At 38.6% G+C, this 20,551-nt stretch overlaps 1 protein-coding gene across 1 annotated transcript; it reads left to right on the forward strand.

The window, feature by feature from the left end:
* The first annotated feature begins 3,195 nt into the window (after nucleotides 1-3,195).
* Nucleotides 3,196-13,105, forward strand: LOC110060694 (uncharacterized). The gene is made up of 8 exons (XM_020767481.2): nucleotides 3,196-3,549; nucleotides 4,063-4,557; nucleotides 4,681-4,739; nucleotides 6,133-6,409; nucleotides 6,823-7,012; nucleotides 7,786-8,018; nucleotides 9,526-9,753; nucleotides 11,496-13,105. Exons 1-8 carry the CDS (start codon nucleotides 3,256-3,258, stop codon nucleotides 11,589-11,591), a joined length of 1,872 nt encoding a protein of 623 aa, XP_020623140.2. The 5' UTR covers nucleotides 3,196-3,255; the 3' UTR covers nucleotides 11,592-13,105.
* Nucleotides 13,106-20,551: the final 7,446 nt, after the last annotated feature.

Genomic DNA, 20,551 nt, shown 5'->3' on the forward strand with positions numbered 1-20,551 from the left:
AAAGGCGGAGGAAAAATAGCTTCCAGAGATCCCTGGGGGTAGGTATTTTGTGGTAAAATCGACCACGCGCACGTTGATCACAGTGAGCTGAGTTTGCTAAAACTGGATCGTAATATTCTTATAAGCTTATCTTTTAGTTTCGGGACTTTGCTGACACGCAGTCAGTTAACTAATTGTTTTTTTCAAAGAGCGTGTGTCTCAGGCGGCCTGTTTTTTACTCCGGTTTAACGATTTTTCCCCAGCTCACTTCGCCTGCGCCATAAAGACTGCCTCTTCATTTGAGACCGGTGACCGGGCTAGCTCGGTTAGGGCTGGTTCACACTAGAGACGGAAGCGATGGAAGCGACGGAAGCGGAATCGTAAGTGGAGTCGGAATCGGAAGAAAGTTCTGATCTAGTGTGAATCGGCATGACGGAAGCGGAATCGTAAGCCTTGCTTTCAGCGTAAGCCTCCCTTTCATTTGTAAACATTCACGATGGCAGACCCGGGAGATGACGAGAGATTGCTGCTTTTGCTATTGCTTTTTGTTCTCATATGACAAACATCTCAGCAGACACAATATTACGGTAACTAATACCCAAACGGAAAAACCCGAGAAAACTGCAGCCATACAACAGCATGATCCTGACTTAAGAAAACCTCAAACAAATGAAACTGTATTCACTACTGCAATACGTACTGGTCTGAAGTCCTACTTGTTTAGCGACATCCTCCCATGCTAGCCTTTTTTTGTTGTTGTCTTTGAAGTTCCTGCAGAACTTGTCATAAAGAACGGGGAACTGTCTCACAGCCTCTGCCAGTTTTTCCTCTAGACCCACTATTTTTTTTTTCTTGCTCTAAGTTTGAAAGGGACTGGTAATGAGTTTTTTGATTGGCTGATAATTCCGCTTCCACTTCTGATTCCATTCACCTTGTTCTCACTGGATCGAAAGCGACGGAAGTGGAAGCGGAATTGGAAGAAAAAGAAACTCATCTGATCCTTCTCAATCCGATTCCGTCGAGCTTCCGACTCCACTTCCGATTCCACTTTTTGATTTACACTGGATCGTAACACTCCTTGCGCTTCCGATTCCGACTCTGCCTCCGATTCCATCACTAGTGTGAACCAGCCCTTACCAGGACAAATTTTGTGGTCTGTTCATATGGCAAATTTCAGCCTGGTCAACCGGGATGAAATCCAAGAAACACAACTAAAATGGTGGAACGTAAACTTGTATCGTTCGTGACTGTTGTAGCTCTGTGGACTCTTGTAACTTTACAAATGAAGCTAATTCGAATATTCCTAAAGTTGAAATATGTACATGTACAAGAAAAAAATTATGCAATTTTGGCCACTAAGTTGTGAAAGCGAAGCTTGTCTAAAAAGTTTCGTCCCAGTCACCCTGGCTGGAGTGTTCGTATGGGAAAATTGTCATCCTGGCTGGCCAGGTTATGGATAGCGTGTAGTTCCACAAAATATCCATACCTCCCCCACAGAAGGGATTTTTTCCAACACCCTTCGCCCCTCTGGAAATTCCAATTAAACTTGATACATTTCCCCAGGAAATTCCAATCCCTTCTGTGGGGGGAGTATGGATATTTTCTGGTACTGCACATCTTGCTTTTGCGACCAAGATCTCAGTAACTGGGCCAGCCCAGCTTCTCATACATTGTATGAACTCGGCGAAAATTCTACAAAGAGTGTGAGAGAGTGGCGAGGAAAGATCTCAGAAACGGGGCCAGCCTGGTTGACCAGGCTCATATGAAGAGGCCCTTCTTAAGGTTTGGTATCCAGAGAGTTTATCAAACCTTTGCTCGTATTTTGGCGGGACGCAGTCAAACTAACATATTCATGGAACATTACGTATATTACACTACACCCAATCCCAGCCACATCAGGTTAGCGATTGACTTGATATCACAGGATGTGATTGGTTAAGTGTAAATTTGGGCATGATAATAATTAATCTTGTTAGTGTAATTTCCAGAGGTGAATATAAGAATTGGACATTCTGATTGGTCGAAAAGCTCAGCTTATGACGCTATATTCACCATGCTAAGCAGTGAATGTAACATTTTCGAGGCCTGGTTACTAAGCTCACCACCTTTGCCATTCCGGCAAGTAAACATGGCAGACAGTTGCTGAATGAAATTTTCGTTTATTTGGAAGACATCTCTCCAAGTCCAGGATATTTGAAAGGATGGAGTATTTTCAGAATAACTACTGTCACCCTAATGGACAAAAAGCCCTTTCAAGAACTCATATTCAAGGCATTTAAGAATCGTAAATGCAGTGGTTATGTTGATCGCCAACAGGTCAGATTGATTGAGTGAAATTTATTTTTCTTCAAACTAAAGCTACTCATTTTTAGGCGATGATAACTGTGAATGAAGTCAACAACAATAAAAGAAAGGTACTGGATGAATTAATTTTTCATAGTGTTTGGCATGTTTGTTTTACTGCCATACTTGATGAATAAATTGATTCACAATTGATGTACGTGTAAGTTTATTACAAGAACAACGGCTGCATACATGTATGGAAAGAAACAATTGCATCTGTGTTTTTATCTTTTCATTCGTTATTTTGTAGTCCTTGATATTCACCTCTGAAAATTATACTATAACAATAAATATTACTCGCCTCAGGTGAAGTGAACACACTGGTGAATATTCACCTCAACTTTGTCTCTGAATATTCACCAATGTTCACTTTGCCCTTGAGAGATAATTGTTAATTATAGCATACTCGGTAAATGCACGCCAGTTAAATCGATAGCACAAACATGCACTTATAACTCAGTGTATACCATGCCATAGAAAATACAGCCAAGGGAAGCAGGGAAGCCGCTGTATAGTCAACAGTATTACACCCAACCTTTCCATGGTGTGCTGCATGTATGTTGCATTGAATGTATTGGTCACTCTTTTTTTCTATGGTATGGTACAAAAAAGTAATATTGATATAAATAGTTGAGGATTGTGTATTTCATAAGTGATCTTCAGTTAAGCATAGTTTTTGTTTCTTTACCATGGGTTTAGATGGATGGAATAGTGCAAGGAAATGGACAACAAAATAACCTGCCACCTGTAAAATCAAATCTCTGCTGTAACATTCAACCACCAACAGAACAGACTGTTGAGATACCGAGGGGTGATTCAAATGGCAAATGTGATATCAACAGTGAGATAAATGACATTAGTAGGATAGTTCAGTTGACACCAGTAAATAAGGGAGAATCATGTATTAAACCTACATGTGGACAAGGTTTAACCATGCCTGTAGTCCGTCCAGAACTGAGTATACCAAACTATACAAACTTAAGCACAATATTGTTTAGTGGACAAACTCCTACAAATACATTGAATACCAAGTTAGCCGGTCTGTTCACCACCTCCACTCAGTTTGTGGGCCAAGTGAGAAATCCATTGACATCTGTTGTCCCCATTGTCAAGGGAGCTGTGCAGTCCACAGTAGTAACAAGCACCAGAATACCAATGGAAAGCTTGGGAGTAATGTCAGGAAATGTGTGCAGTAAAATGCCTATTGCATCTCCTTTACCTTCTAAGGTAACAAAATTCTGTTCTAATTTTTTTTAAATTATTTGATGTACATTAATTTTTTATTGATGGTACCCAGATCATTAGTTATTTGATGTCAAGCTGCGACCGGACATCTTTGCATCACTGGAGTGTGAAATACAATGTACAAATGATTCTTGTAAGTTACTTTCACATTTCAAAAGGAACTTAACTTCTTGAGGTTTCACTGCATTTGTGTTTCACCAGACTCTTCTATGCGTAATTAACAACTATATAGGATATCTTTCAAGCTAAGTTTGTGGATATGGAAGATCCCGACTATTGTAAGCTCAGGAATCAATGGTAGGTTCATGGTAAACAGCCCAAGTCAAAAGCTTAACAGCTATACATGTACCATCAGCACATTGCGTTTTATCTAGCAATTTAATCCTTAATCTTTCAAGAGGATACAAAGCAATCCTCTCAATTGATAGAGAGAAATGTCAACCTCGTTTAGTTGTGCAATTCCTGAAGTAATATCGTGTCATTTTGTAATTACAGCTTTCAAGTACAGGACTGTCATATGAGCATTATTTAGCAGCTGCTGGTACTTCATGTGATGTCAAAGGCCAAACACTTACAACTGTACAGTACCAGCCCACTGAGAAATACAGCAAAACCATGCATACACCTTCATCTTACTCACAGACAATAGAGCAGCCCTGTTTCACCACCACAGAAACAGCATATACCACAACAGTCTCGGCTTTAGGCACAGATTCTTCCATGAGACAAGCAAAAACACATACAGAATCTTACCCTGCAACTGCTGTAGATGCTCACTGCATACACACAAGCACTGGAAGTGGGAACCAATCCATGATAACAGGTTTAGCTGACACAGAACAAGCTCCAGTAAGCAGTGCATTGCCGCAGTGTGGGAAGCTGGCAGTAGCTGCTGACATAGTTCCAGAACTTCAGTCAGGCAGAGTGGATGCAAAGAAGTTTTGCCCTCGTTATTATGACATTGATTCTTTGGAGATAGGAACCTGGAGGGTTAGTATGCCTAATTTATTCAAAAAGCTTTTTTTAAATTTTACTTTTTGATGTGGTGGTTATTCAAGGGCAGTGTTTATGATATTATGATAAATTCTGATACACTTTATTATGATATTTTAGTATCAGCACAAGATGTTCTCTAATGGGAAATCAAGAATTAAGGTCATATTCACCCAAAGGTGGGTAAAACAACTATATCAACAGTTACCAGTAAATTTCTTCATATCAGCTTTAAATTCAGTGATTGAAATCTACATGTACCCTCCAAAGTGAGTAATAGAAGGAATATTAAATGTAGAAATAGCATCAACTTGGAACAAAATGTGAGTTTCTGATGAGATTTGAACCCAGGGATTCAACTAGATGCTCTAACCACTGTGCTACTGGAGACTCTATGGTGAGCAAGGGTGAAATGTGGGTCCTTTACTGGGACCACATTACACAGTCACACAGCCAAATAATGACTTGGCACATACACTGTGTGGACTCATTACTGCATTACACAGTCACACTGATGTATATCAAAGATGCAAGCAACCACCCTCCAAAGTGAGTAATAAAAGGAATAATAATATTTAATGTAGAGATAGCATCAACTCAGAAAAAATATAGTGTTAAAGATAACTTACAGTTACCACTACAGTGGAATCCAATTTTTTCAAACCTCCTGATTATTCAAAGTAAATTTTTGTTGCCTTGGCAAAAAGGTTAGCCAGGGGGAAATTTGTTTCCTTGGCACCACTAGCCTTTGTGCTATAAACACTGCTGAGGGTAAATAAGGTATATTTATTTATAATTTTATTTATTTACACTTGATTTCTCAAACCTCCTAATTTGTGTTGTTAAAGTACTAATTTTAACAGTTTTTATTTGAAAATCAGTATTACACTGTACATGTTTTAAAGTTAAGGTCATAAATTCCAAAATCCAAAATCTCTACAATTAAAAGATACTTAAAAACAAATTAAAAGGCAATTTTGTTGTGGTTGATTGTCGTGACTGAAATCAATGATCCATCTAGAAAAAGGCTGTAGTGAGTCCTGAGATTCACACAACCAACAATCTAGGAATACCAGGCCCAAGAGTGTAAGTTCATGGACATATACAACTATTGTACGAATTTAAAAAGCACCATGACAGCCTTATTCTGCTTTCTTACACCTTTTCTAATTTGCACTGCCTCAAATGACCTTCTTAACTGAGGGCCTTGGAAAGATATTTGGTGTTCTTACAGACCAGCATGTTGAAAGAGCATAGTATCTTGAAACTTTTCTGCACTGGGCCTCCTTGCTCATTCCATTGGGCTTCTTAGCTTCCATGCAGATTAACAAGACGTGAAATTGCCATCTTTATTGTACACCAGCGACATCAGTACTTTTTCAGCCACAGCTTGACAAATGTTTGTCCGTTAGAACTGGAAGGCATTCTGTTGTCGAGATTTTTTCCTCATTTGCATCCACCCAGTAACGTACATGCAGCACTTGCAGTGACTGCCAACTTAAATCATTCATGACATTATTATTTTGTGTTAAATGTCAGTAATTTACACAGGCTAATAACTTATTGTTTTAGGAAATTTGTTTACGAGCTCCATATAAACAGTACTGCAGACAACAAGCACGTATTGGTCTGTATAGAAATTCCCTTCAGAACTGTAGTGGGTTTAAACATATCAACATCACCTACAGTCGATGTCATCATGGAGGTGGACACTGTACCGGCCATGTGGCAGGGAAAAGAAGTACTTCAGCAAAGACGAAATGGGACAACTTGTTCCAGAATTCAATACAATACTTTACACACAGTAGACTTGACTGATGGCCAGTTATCAAAAGTACCATACCACAAGGTATCACATGGTTATATAGTTACATTGTATAATATATTGTAGTAATGACAATGTAGTAAATTTATATTAATTAAGCACCAAAACCCAATGTTAAATGGTGCTTCTTCTAGCCGCTCAGACAAGCACCAATGGAGGTGCAACCAAGCATTAAGCAGTTGAAGCACAAAGCTATTTACACATTTTCCTGAAACAAAATTTCTAACATGCAATTGCCAGCATGCATTCGATCCTTAAGTTTTAAACTTTTTATCTCGTGTAGATGATTGAATGAAGATATTGCAATGAAGTGTAAGCCTGAAATGCTTGGATATGAAAATAGTACATAAACACACAACTTAAAGCAGCTGTGAAGTTAAGGCCTGAAAAAAATTCAGGCTTGAACGAGATTCAAGTGTTTACATTTTTATTTTCAGTTAACCCTCTCAAGCTCATCAATAGCAATCAGGAACCACCTCATGAACTTTGATCAAAGGTTTTCCACTCTTCTGAAAAAGCCAGTCAAGATTGATTACAACAAACCACCTCCTACTGAACTGAAACTCGAAAAATCATCAAAGCGAAAGAAAAGAAACCAAGACTTGAGTGAAGAATCTCCAATACACAGTATGGCATATTAAAATTAACATGTGGTAGTAACATAAATTTAAGAACTCCCTTCCTTCCAGATTTACGTTTTTTACTTCATCCATCTAGAATCTTACTTTGACTAACTACAACTTACAACAAAAGAGATTTCACGCTTTTACATCTTCCCAGAAGTTTACCAACTGTCTTGAACAGGGCTTGAAATTATGACCAACACGATCACATGCATTCATTCATTCATAGTCACAATTTTGCAACTAGTTTTCAACTAAACTAGTAAAGGAATAAAAATTTCAATTGTTTTGTGTTAATTACTGTGAAAATTAGAACACGTGTGGGCAAATCGTGCCTAATTTACCTTCGATATGACCAAAATACTGACAATATTCACTTGTTCTGCAGACGCTGTTGGAGTGGTTTCTTTATGAATATGTATCACTGGCGCATAGTAAACAAACGTGGCGAGTGGGCATTCATCGCAAACAATTCTCTAACAAGAAATTCGTCAACATTAGGGCCTCTGGAGCCCAATGTACAACCCAGATTTTATCGCATTTCTTCTGTTAGTGAACATGAACAGATGCATGATCGATCCATGCTTGTCTTATATCTTGCTTTCCACGGTAGTAAGCATGCAGTGTGGTCAGTTCATTTGTACTTTCACACTCTTTCCTGTCCCTGTCAAAATGATGAAAAATGCTAATAATTTATCATGAAACCTTTTCAAACTTTTCTCTAGTCAATGTGTCAGGCCAGACTATTAAACTAGCGTTCTTTCCACTATCAACTAGATCTGGAACCAAGCCCAAAATCTCAGCAGTATTACCAAACAAATGATTCCCTGAAAGTTTGCTGTTGCACCTCAGGCTGTACATCAAAGCGTTGTAGCTGTATAAGGGAACAGAGAAAGTGTCGGGATTGCTCTTGTGTATCATGTGACAACCCTTTAAATATTCTGGAAGAATTTGGAGTAAACTTGGCTGAGGCTTGCAGTGACAGCTGTCTAATGCAGAATTTACCAAAGGTAAACTGCATGTGCATGTATATTCAGTTGCAATAGACTATGTCAAGTAAAACTATTTCTGCTGTACTTCAAGTGTGTGTTGTAATTTGTAGCACTGCTTTAAATTATACTCAGCACCTGCCAACCAGAGCTCTGCTACATGTAGGTACTGTGTTGTGATTATAATTAGCCAGCTATAATGGACTGAGGACAGAAGGGAAGGGTCTCTCCTACTGCTCTCTCACAGTGGTTTTCGCAGGGTAGCCACCTACTTCAAAATCCTATTAAAAGCAGATTAAATCTAGGTAAAAACCATAGGTGAATCTCCACAAGTCTTGGAACTGTAAAAATATTTTCAGTACAGTGTGTATAACAGCTCTATTACATTTTAACAGAGTCTTTGATGTTTCAATGTAGTGCAATGATCTTAAAATAATTATTTTAGTTGAAAAATAATGTTCTCATGGGCACCAATCTGTTTGGCTATCACAGCCATTGATAGATTATTATCTATCAATGGTTATGAGGAGAAATTGATGAAACTGTATCAAAGAAATTAATTAAGGTCATTCCCCAGTATTGCACTGTGCATCCTTACTGCGCATAAATAATGGCGGCATTAGCGCGCGTTCGTGCACGCGCACATTGAAACATGGCGAATTTGCCTTGATATTGAGTCCTGTCAGTTGAAAAATGGCTATAGCTCACTAACGAGCTTGGGCACCCCAATTTTTTTTTTCCAGCCTTTTTAATCAACTAATCATTAGCTTTGCGTGAGAAAAAACTGATCTGATTTCTATGGTTGAAAATTGAATAAATGAGGAAAATAGCAGCTGCACTGTAGTCTTTTCTATTTTGCAGTTTGATAACCAAGGCAAGCAATTTGGTTCCAATATTTTAACAAGCATTTAGCTGTCTGTCAAAATCAAACTTAAAAAGTTTATTTGTGTCCAACACAAGTATTGACTGTAGTTTGAGGCGTGTTTTCATGATTCTGGGCTCACAAAGAGTTTACAATAACTTGGAATGCGTTCTTGTAATAAGCATGAAACAACGCTAAAATAGGACATTTTCAATGCCTCACTGCTCCTTAACGAGCATGGACACCCTCCTTTTTTATTGTATAGTTAAAGTTCTCATATGATAAATATTCAGTGGACAAAGTTTGAGCAAAAATTTATGTGCAGTTTTATTTCAGGGGTATTACCTTAAATACGTCACCTTACACGGGAAAATGCACACTAACGCTTATCCGTTAAACAGATGAAACCGTTTATTTCCGTCACTTGCATTGGCCGACAAAATACCGACGCACCATGGATGCTTCACCAACACATCTTGTACGGTATAAAGAGAAAGAAAGGCCAAGAGTTGGTCGACTGTCGACTGACGCGTCTGCCAACGGTTTGGCCAACACGTTGGTGGAATTGGATGCTTTGCCTTTACCCATATTTGATTAATAGCTACAGGCTATATTTATGTACTCAGTGACTCTCAGAAACAAAGCTTGTCTTTGTGTTCTATTCAGGTCAACAACATACGTACATTCCTGCAGAACACATCAGTAGCTACACCTTGCTGTGACAGTCTTATTCCAATGAAAAACTGTTGTACTGGTGTCGTGGAATGTCCAGAGTGTGACTGTGAATACCGCTTCTCATGGTGTTCTCGTGACTTGTGTGATGAAAATAATCGTCCTCGCAATCACTGTTCGATCTGCCAGATGTGCAGAGACTACAGGGAACTACATTGCTCTGTAAGTGATGAGATTTCCTCACTACGTAACTGTTCATAAAATAAACAATTTTATTGCTTGTTTATATAAACTGAAGAAACGGAGAACCAATACCAAATCTCAGTTAGTTTCAATTTTGTAGAGAAGAATTTAGAACTACAAAATGGAGACTCTTGTATCAGGGTTCTTAGGCACCCTGAAAGTATTCAAATTTTGAAAACCAAACTTCAAGGCCTTGTTAAGTAAATTTGATGTCTGGTTGTTCAAATTTGGGTTTTTTTGGAATTCATTGTTGCTGTACTTCTCAAAGGGTTAAAAAGTTGTACATAAATAAAATAAAACTCTGACTTAGGCAGTTCTTTGATCAATTTTTCACAATTTGTAATAGCTGTAAGTAACAATTGCATGTACATTAATTCATGCTTTGTACAACACTGTCTAATACATGTAGTCCGATGCATGCTGAACGTTGCTGCACCTGAGATTTTTCGTGATACACATTGTACTTAAGCAACTACCTTTAGTTAAATTTTTATTGCCTGTATCAGCTTTTCGTGATCTCTCCAAGCTGAAAACAATGACGAAATGATAATTGCATCCAATTCCGTCAACAAGCAAGCCACTCTCATCTCATTTTGATTTATAGTTAGTGGTTTACTTGGGCTTCGTACCGCAGTATCAAATCGTACTTCACGAGTAAGCTTATTGAACACAATAAAAACAAATAAAAGAATCAAGATATTTTACTACAAGAGTTCTGCTCAGGTTGCTTAGATATTTCAAGTACTATTCAAGTTGCTTCGTCGAGTGTCCTATTTATCCAATCGCATGTTGTTTGCCTCATCTTTGAAGCTCTGTTTACGAAGATTCTTGGCTTCTTTCAACGTCTGAGGTACACGTCTCCGCATCGTAGTTGGTTTTAAGTCAGTAGTCATAGTTTGTTGTCAGTGTTTTTGTAGTTCGAACTCGTACTTGGCTCATATGTTATCTCGTGAGAACGAGTGTAGCATTAACTTTGCTTACTAATTGGCAGGCTTATAAACTATATAATTCTTGGACCGATCCGTTCCGAAAACGATCAACATTTTTGTATGTGAGATGAACGTATAAGGCGTAATTCTTGCCAAAACTTTCTTCACAAAGCACGGCATTCTGTATAATACGTCGTTCACGAAGGGCAAGCACACGATACAGAAAGTTGTGGGGTTCTCGTCACCAGTATCCACGGTCTACGCTAGGAACGCCTGGGACCATGACCCTCTTTTGGCGACTAAGAACGGCTTGCATTTTATGACTCGGACTTTCCTACGGAAGCTCGAGTAAAAATTCCTTTTTCATTGTGACAAGTGGTCTTGATGTGCCATAAAGTAAATATTTCTGGGGAGATGATGCTTTTGGCATATATAAATAAAATGCTTCGTGGCGCGTGGGCGTGTGATAAAACTGAAACCTTATGCCCTATTTTGGTTGGGGAAACTTCTCTATGCAGAGTGCCAGTTACTACAAATCATTCTATGCCTGCTTCAAATTCTTGGGAGAGCCCTGCACATAATGTTTATAAAATCAATGATGTTTCATTTATGCGCACTTGAAACAATTAAAAGTCCTCAAAATACTTAGTAACAAAAATGGATACAACTGTTAGGCGCAAGATTGGTACATTGGCACAGTTTTTTTCTTTTGTAAGAAAGTTGGATCAATCCATAAAGTTTAATATATTTTAGTCTACAAAATGAAGAAGTCGTACTTTTTTTTCTTTGCAGCGTTGTAACAGGTGCTACTTTGCTGGGTGTTTAAATGACTTCCCATGTCCTTGTCGTGGAGTCAACCATTTTGGCAGATTCGCTTTTATGTTTTAGACTCAAGGACCAGGCATAAATGGACCTTGTTCATCTTCAGTTGATGTATGTGAAGTTGTTTGTTATTAGTACAGACTTCATGTTTAAGGTGTATAGTCATAAGAGATTCTACTTGGAGCAAAGAGGATGCTACAGTGGGACTACTTGAACAGGGCTACATGGAACAAAAGTATAACCAATTAAAATGTCCAGTGAGGACAAAGGAAGGTGATCGTTTTAGTAAACAAACCAGTAATTTTGGAAAATGCAAACAGTCGTTCTACAACAAATAATATAGCCTAGCAAAGTTCTGGCATGTTCACAGACCTCTCAGGAAAATTGATAATTTCTGACATCATTTTTGATTGGTTAGTTTCGAAGTCTTCAGCAGTTTAAAATAGTTTCAGTCAGGCCTTCACAAAATGTCTTTTCAAGTTAAATTTTTCCAATGAAATAAATAGTCATAATAATGCAAAACTCAGGATGGGATCTCTGAAGAGTTTATGCATAGCACAATGCGCGGGTGTCGGAAGTATATAAATTTAAAAAAGCAGAAGAACTTCATTTGCCTTCTTGGTTTAAAATGTTGGTGGAGCACTAATTGCCTGGATGCTTCAGTGTCACTGACCTGTGTAGAGATAAGTTCCCAATCCATGGTTCACAGTTAAGGATTCGATTGGTCAGTTTTCTTGCAAATGGCCCAGTTCAAGAAGTCACCCTGTAGCACTCTTCACTATGATGTATGATGACCACTGTTAAATTGCTACTAACAGTAATTGTGTTGTGTTCAAACTTTATATTTAGCAAAAACAGTGAGGTTTCTGTTGGCGTAGTTTTGTTTAGTTTTAATTTACTAAATATAATCAATGGTGCCTGATGATGACAACTTAAAGCAATTCAGAGTTAAACATTGCATGCACCGTTTTGTATATTAACTACACATGTTGTCAATACTGGTTATATTACGTGTTCCATTTCAAACAGAAAACTTCTTGATTTCTTGTAGTTCTAGGAATACATGTAATATAATTATTTGCTGCTTGTCCTCTGGCCCTAGCCCTAGAAGTGTAAGCTGTTACACTACATTTTGAAAACAGCGGCTTATTAAATATCTAAGGTATCAACATATTTTTCAAGATAATAAAACGTCAGCTATATTTCAGTAATTTTCAGCCAGTCTTACCAATCTAGATGTTAACCTTAAAATCGAATCCACATTGGCATGTGCTTGGTTTGTTTAAATTGGCGTAAAACTTTTGGATGCCTGCACTCTTAGCTTATTAACAAATATTCACCTATATTTGTCGTTGAGTTGAGGCTTGTTCCTTTTTTCTTGTAACAGAGTTTAGTTTTGCAATAAACAGCCCAACATGTTTACAACAGTGTACTTTGCAGGGGAATGCATACTTAGTCTTTAGCGGTTGTAACTGAAGTGCGCCTGCGGTCGTTTATTCGTGTTCCGTAAATCGTCGAATTAGCGCCTCCCCTCGAATAAGCGCCCCCTTCGAGTAAGCGCCCCCTCCCGTCGGCCAAAATTTAAAATAAGCACCTCTCCTCGAATAAGCACCCCCTCCCCTACCCCAGTATGGAAGGGTATTTAGACAACAGAGGATGTAGAGTTTTGGTCGTGTTCAATCACAAGCAAGTGATTATCGACCCATCTAAGCACTGCGAAACGACCGTCGTAACGGATGGTAGTGAAGACCTGCTGATTCATTGCCTAAAGCCTAACCAACCTTGTACAGCAGGCCTAGACCGGCTAAAGGGGTTATATCACGTAGTTCTTCAAGAGACAGGATCCTTCTGAGACTTCTGAGGGTCTGATACATACATTTATTATTACAAAAAAAAAAACGATCATATCTCGCCACGATTTGGCAAAAGCTAAATAACCCCCCCCCCCCCCCACACACACACACACACACACACACACACACCTCGATTAAGCGCCTCTCTCAAATAAGCGCCCCCCATCTTCTAAATTTGAAATAAGCGTCCCGGGCGCTAATTCGAGGATTTACGGCCTACAGTAAGTCTCTACTCGCCTAGGCGAGGTGCCTTCTTGTTGTCGAGCTCAAGTAGTGCACATATTGTAGGCTACGTACTGGGAGCCAAAAATGTGTATAAACAGGCCGATTCCATTTGCTATAGGCTTGTGGTCACTGTTGGCAGGAGACATTTTCTCTTCGGCTGACAGTCCTGTACACAGCTGACTACCTCAAAATACACGCGCTTCCTGATTACAGACTAACTGGTCGTTGCCGGTACTTTGACTCTACAGACAGCAAGAGAATTTGGCAACAAAGGCACTCGATATATTACATAGAATGGAATCCAGATATTTCGAACCTCCAAGGGAAACGAAAATTGGTTCGAAAAATCGGATAGTTCGAGAAATCGGGGGTAAAATTGCAATGTTTGACTTAAGAGAGAAGCGACTTTTGGTTTGAGTCGTCGGGAGGTTCAAAAAAAGGAGGGTTTGAGAAATCGAGATTCCACTGTAGAATGATATTCCGCAATTATTGAAATTTCATCAAGTGCGAAGTAGTCTTTATTAATATAGATAGAGGGAATATTTCGCAGTTAGTGAAGTTTAGCGGCGAAATTTTCTTCGAAATAATGTAAACAGTAAAAAGATATTTCGCAGTTTTTGCAAATTCAGTAACGGAAGTCCTCACACGGTATATAATAGAATGGAGGGATTATTTCGCAGTTATTGAAATTTCACTGACGGCCAAATTTTCCCGGAAATAATATTAGTATAAAGAGATCTTTCGCAGTTATTGAAATTTCATTAACGGCGAAGTAGTCTCTCGGAATAATAAAATATAGGGAATATGAAGTTTTCTTAATCTTCACTTGGTAAAATCAAACGTATAAGGAGAACAACTAACAATTAATACATTTTAACGGCGCGAGGTGTTCTCTCAGTGTAGCAGTTACTGGTAGGAGAGTCATTCGCAGTTTGGGAAGAGTTTCATTAACGGCGAAGTTCTTCCTTATTGAAGTAGAATATGAGAATAATCCGCTGTTATCAAAGATTTATTTACAGTGAAGTTTGCCCTGCACAAGAAATCAACAAAATTAGGCAGTTATTGCGTTTTCTCAAAAGGCTTGTTTTGGCCTTCACCATGCTCAAAGCACATTAGTCGTTTACTTGTGGCTGTGGAATAAACCGTTTAAAATGATTGGGTTACGTAGTTCATGTTTAGTGTATGACGCAAAACAAAAAATTATCAGATGCACGGTGGTGGTACCAGTTATTTTTATTTCCTCCTTTGAAATTGCCGGCCATTTCCCTCTTTTAACTATGGACAAAGGTGGCCATTCTTGTGAAACTGACAAAGATGTTACTTTCTAAAGAAACGTAGGCGGCTATGTGTATCTGCGGGCAAAGGGAAGGAATTAACCGCGTGCCGTTGCGAGTTTGTGAAGGTGACGTGTCGATCGTTAGCCGTTGGTCATAGCAAAGTGGGGGGATTGTGTCGTGTGTGTGTGTGTGTGTTTAGATATACAGTGGAGTGCTTGCAGAGTGGGTCTAAAATGACATTTTTAACTTTCTAGATGTCTGTCTGTGTGAGCTACTGATGTACAAGATCTGACGGACACACCAGTATGATAGTTCTTGTTTCCAATCAGCCAGTCTACACTTTAAAATGCTCTGAAAATTCATCAAGTACTTTCCAAAAGCAGCATGCCGGGAGATGAGCATTTATTTCTATATTTTTTTTTTGTTTTAATCCAGCCGCTGTGTTGCGGCAACGAGCCACCTCGTTATTCTGAGTGGTTCTCGCTCTTAGATCAACATCCTTTTTTGATTCGTTGCTACAACAGACACATCAAGGGAACATCTCTGACAATATCGCGGCAGGTTTTACAAAGCTCACCTATTCAGTCTGTAATAAAGTAAGCACCAGAATTTGTATATTTCCTAAATCGATTAGTGAAAATTACAGAACAAGTTGGAAAGGAAAGGAAAGAGGGTGTTAAGTTCAGTCATATTTGCCATGCGACTCTCATTTAGCTGGAAATGCCAGTATGTTCGATATAGAAATACGTGCAAGTTTTCATGTCTTATTTGACATTGCTATAACTATTTTAAATGAATGCTCAATATTTTGAAATCATAGGAATTTAATTGTTTACCAAGTTGTATTAAAAACGGATAAAGGTAATTTAGCACATCTCTTACTAAACATAACGGAAATACGTAAGGACATTCAATCAGTGTTCACTAATTGATCCATTAGCTGTTAACGGGCACTTCTCAAGAGACTCTTGTGCACTTAGCTACAATATCGATTAGTTTAAATGCACATGATAGATCATGCTGCGACAGCCCTAAGGCGGCTTTAAGCTTAAAAACCATGTTAAGCAATATATAAAGCAAAATGACTGAGTAGTTCTAAAAGAATCATCTACCAAGCAAAACTGTTACCCTGTGGAACAGATTGTATTTTCAGTTCCTTTTGGTCCAGTTAGGTTTTTCGGAAAATCTTCATTTGGTTTTCCAAACTTCTTTGACAATCAAAGACAAGCAAACTATACGGGTATTTTCAGTTATTGACAAGTTGTTAAACCAAGCTTCATTTGTTATTCTAACAACTAACGCAAAATTCCTGTCGAAAAGATATCCCAACTTTCTTGCTCCTCGTTTGGCTGTAAAAGGCAAAAGATTGGCACAAAGCGATCGTCGTTAACAGAAATAAGAATACTTCGTTTGTGTCAATTGACACATCCCATTTTCCTCTCTCTTTGTATAACTTTTTAATCGAATATTTATGTTGAAAGCTTATATTACAAGTTTGTTCCGTTAGTCTAGGTATCTCTTGTTCAGCCTGGTAATTTTGGCAGATTTGGAACAGTCCACTCAAGCGTTAAGAGAAATATATCTATACTAATTGATTTCCAGTATTGACCTCTTGTTAAATTTAACTCTATTTGAATAAATCAGCGGATCTCTGAATTTTTTTTCAAGAAAGGGAAAAGAAGTCATAATTGTAAAGAAATTCACAACTCTCTACGTCTCGTTCAACCTAGCCCGGCTTCCCTAGAAGCTAAAGTCTCTATGAGAAAATTCCTAAGCACGTGCACAGAACAGGCTTAAGTCTCCTCGCTCGTCGCTGCTAATTCTTGCATCAAGTTCTTTGACTGAGTAAGGCAGCGATAATTTCCCTTAGCTTTTATCCGTGTACAGCGTGTCGCGACGTTTGGTAAAACTGCAATCAGTTATGGTTCCGTATAACAATGAGTTTTTGTAAAACATGTCCAGAATTAACTTAAAACTGTTGCGGTGGGTTCGGAGTTATCCTTTTCAATTCGTGGATTTCTGCAGAAATATGCAACAGACATGCTCTGATACGGCTTTATGTGGCTTTGCTCTAAATAGTAAGTGTTGTTCCTTTAATTAAGGGTTTACCGGGTACAACCGTTATCTTTGCTGATATTTCAGTATAAGTAAATGTTGCATTTTACGAATGAATTTTTATATTCCACCCTTTTTCACAACCCTCTTTTACTATGCTTATGCTTATGCTTGCATCGCTAGTGAGGACCGGGCTTAAGGTGGCTGAACACAGTTTTTGATACCTGTGTTTCATTCACCTTTTTCTCTAAAACCCTTGATCCCTCGGTCGTCAAAAAATGTCAGCAAGCTAGTTAACAACACAAACTTTGGTTTTTTGATGGTTAAGATGACGTATGTGCCGTTGCCATGGCAACATGAATAAATATAAACAGGCCTTTAAAATCGGTTTTTTTTATTTGCAGAAAATCTAGTCATTTTGCTAATAATTTAACAGAGAGATCTTTAATCATTCGTTGTTGAAGGTTCACTGGAATATCTAGTATTTCCTCTGTTAAAGTCCAATTATTTTCAATACTCCAGTTACTCATTTCCTAAAGTATTTTCGTGCCAAATTTCGTGAAATTCTAATCAGTGGTTCTCCAGAAATAGGCGTATTTCGAGTGTGCAATTTTCATTCAATCGCAATTTTTTGACTTACTACGCGTGCGCTGCATTTAACTGGGTTCTTTCGGTAAGAAAGAAAAAGCTGAGAATTGCTGGGTTCTTTGCATCGTTACCTTTTCTAACGTATCTTTGTAATAGAAGACTAAAGCCATCAATACGCTGCGTTCAGCTATAGAGAAAAATAGCACAGATAGTGCGGGTGTTGGGTAAATAAAATGATCGCTCTATTGACGGCACGTTTGTTTTTTGCAATCCTTGTGCGCGCGCTGAATTGCATCAGCAAAAGCGCGCGCGAAACTGTGTTCGGCCACCTTAAAATCAAGAGTTCTCTGTGAAGGTTTGAAAAACTCGCCTTTAAAGTGGGCACCACCGTTAACTTTGCTGAGATTTCAATACAACTTTTAACCTTCCATTAAGCAATTGAATTTCTTTTCCCCCACCCCCCCCCCCCCCCCCCTTTTCACAAGCTTTTAATTCAAGCTGTATGATCAAATATCCTTTTCCAATTCCTTCTCAAAAGAACAGCATTAAGCTTGTATCAATTATGCCGGTCAGTAGGTCTACTGCACCCACGTACAGTGTTCGTATTAAACTTTATCACCCCCATACATGTTTGCCGAAAGTTCAAAGCCGCCGTTATGATGCCGTAGCTAGGGATCCCGCGGGCATCCCGCAGGGAACCCTGACCTACGACTAGTGCTGAAATTATTACAGCCTCTTTGTTCGGTCCTAAGGGGAGCGTTGTCAGTAATTTCCTCGTCAGGACGTTAATACGACGGCATTTTTGTGGCCCAGTGGTGATCATATATCCTGTTAGATTTTTTCTGTAGTTGCTGGACTTCATATTGGAATTTTTTATTTCGCATTTCCTGCAATTGTCATGTTGCATTTATTATTGGTTTTGGCGTTATTATAATTTTTTTTATATTGGTTTGACAATTACCGTTTTTTTTTTTCCACTTTCTCTGCTTAAGATTCCTTCCCTTTTCGGAAACGGCCATAACTGGCCTGTATGTTTGACGTTATACCGGCAGAGTTTGTCCATCAATAATCTGTACCCGATCTGTCGGGCCTGGGCCATGGCGCCACTTTGGCGGCGGAGCAGGTCATAAGATATCTACTGTAACTATTTAAGCCAGAAAGCAATATGACAACCTTCAGTGTAATAGGCATCCCGATATAAATAACAAGTTCTACGCAAATAACTTATATTCATTTGAGGCAAACTGCAGTTAGGAGATTTTCTCTTTTTCGAGATGTGTCGACTCATTCCTTCCTTGAAGGCCCCTTTCAAAGACTTTATTAGTAACAGCCATGTTTCCTTGCTTGTTCACAATTAATGTAGGTAACAAGATATTTGTGTTCATACTTATGTAAACTTAATTAACTGAGGAGTTAAAGAGCGTATGTCATCTACACACTGTCAACAAGAAATACTTACGTCACTAAACATTGCAGCATGTATCAAATTAAATTCTCTAGAATATCAAACTCGAAAATAAGAAAACGTGTAAGTAGGTATTTTCTCGACATCCTCCGCGGTTGTCACTGGTCCCTCCTCTCTCACGTGCTCTTCGCACTCGGATTTTGAATGCCGCGGAAATGTTTCTCGCTCTGAGCTCGGCTTTCACAGCTCGTAGTACTTTTGATTGAAAATTAGTGGACAGATATGTTAAATAAAAGTTTAATCACCTTTAACCGGGAAGAACAAGGTAAGAGGGAGCAACCTAATATATTTTATTCTACCTCACATTAACTCCATTCTTGGGCAATACCGAAGAAGAGCACATTCCAGCCCAAAATACTGAATCTGGCTTTATTTTGAGTTTGTGGTTGCCGTAAGATCAATATTTTCAGAGCTTTAAGTACTACACGTGTTTTAGGCGCTTGTGGTTATTTTCTCAATTGCGTAAAGGAAGTGCAGCTTTCATGCCTTATTGCACTTTTCAAAATAAGACATTGGATATTTTAGAAGTTGCTCGATATCGCAGAAGTTTGGAATTCTTTCTGCGAAATCAAAGTTGCACACCATTCTTTTATACGTGACAATATCTTTTTATACATTTAGTCACTTAATAAACTTGAGGTATGTTTACAGGTTCTTTGAAGCTTAGTGATATTTTCAACCGTAAAGCTTTGCAAATTGAATTACTTGGCTAGCTATGATACCCATGAAGCCGTTTAACAGCCTGTGGACCAATGTTTAAAACACAGTCGGGATCCGTAAAGCGAAGGCAGGAATTTGTGGATTGTAAGGAAAAACCAAAAGAATCCTTTAGATCTTGCCTTCATGCCTGAAGGAAAGATCATTTCGATTTAATTTCTTGCTTGTCACCAATATAATTTGCACGCTTATTTTCTTCAGCTGATATGCCTGTTGCTCAGCAGTTCCATGTTAGTGAAAACCGCCTCATTAGACCTGTCAGTTTCTGCTGGACTTTTCAAGCGCGCTTCACTGTCTGTCGTGAAGATTTTTCTTGTATTGCTAATAGTTATGTTCTAGCTAACTGGTGATAACCAAGAAACGATGCGAGTTGGAAATATAACTGACCTAACCGCACACAAGAAAATATCTTTGACTTGCGATCAGATATGAACAATGACAATGACGTTCCGATCCTGGGCTTCCAATACGCTGTCAACTAATCTACGGAAATACAAAAACAGCAACCTAGATTCCTATAAAAAGATCTCAATTTGCGGCAATGTAAAATACAAACAGTGAAATAGATAGAGAGAGAAAAACAAAGATGGAAATAGATTAGGCTTCAGGAAATTATACCAATGTCGTACTTGAGCTTCAAACAATAGACTCAGCCCGTTAATTCTAACCTCCCACTTCAGTTAAAGGGCGGGAAACGTTCCGACCACGCGTTTAGCGTTTTGTCCCTTTCCGTTCCTTCCGCGCACAACCCGACAAACGCCAAAATCAAACGTCACAAATATCGTGTTGTCACTTCGTATTGTCAGGTTTCTACGTTCAGAAACCTAAGTGATAGAATCCAATCAG

The sequence above is a fragment of the Orbicella faveolata genome, unplaced genomic scaffold, assembly GCF_042242905.1.
Source record: "Orbicella faveolata isolate gen_17 unplaced genomic scaffold, um_ofav_v1 contig_15, whole genome shotgun sequence".
NCBI classification, from domain to species: domain Eukaryota; kingdom Metazoa; phylum Cnidaria; class Anthozoa; order Scleractinia; family Merulinidae; genus Orbicella; species Orbicella faveolata.

Coding starts and splice junctions, on each gene's coding strand:
- LOC110060694 (XM_020767481.2), top strand. CDS start 3,256: ATGCCTGTAGTCCGTCCAGAACTGAGTATACCAAACTATACAAACTTA. Junction 3,550..4,062: donor CATCTCCTTTACCTTCTAAG/GTAACAAAATTC, acceptor TTGTAATTACAG/CTTTCAAGTACAGGACTGTC. Junction 9,754..11,495: donor ACAGGGAACTACATTGCTCT/GTAAGTGATGAG, acceptor TTTTCTTTGCAG/CGTTGTAACAGGTGCTACTT.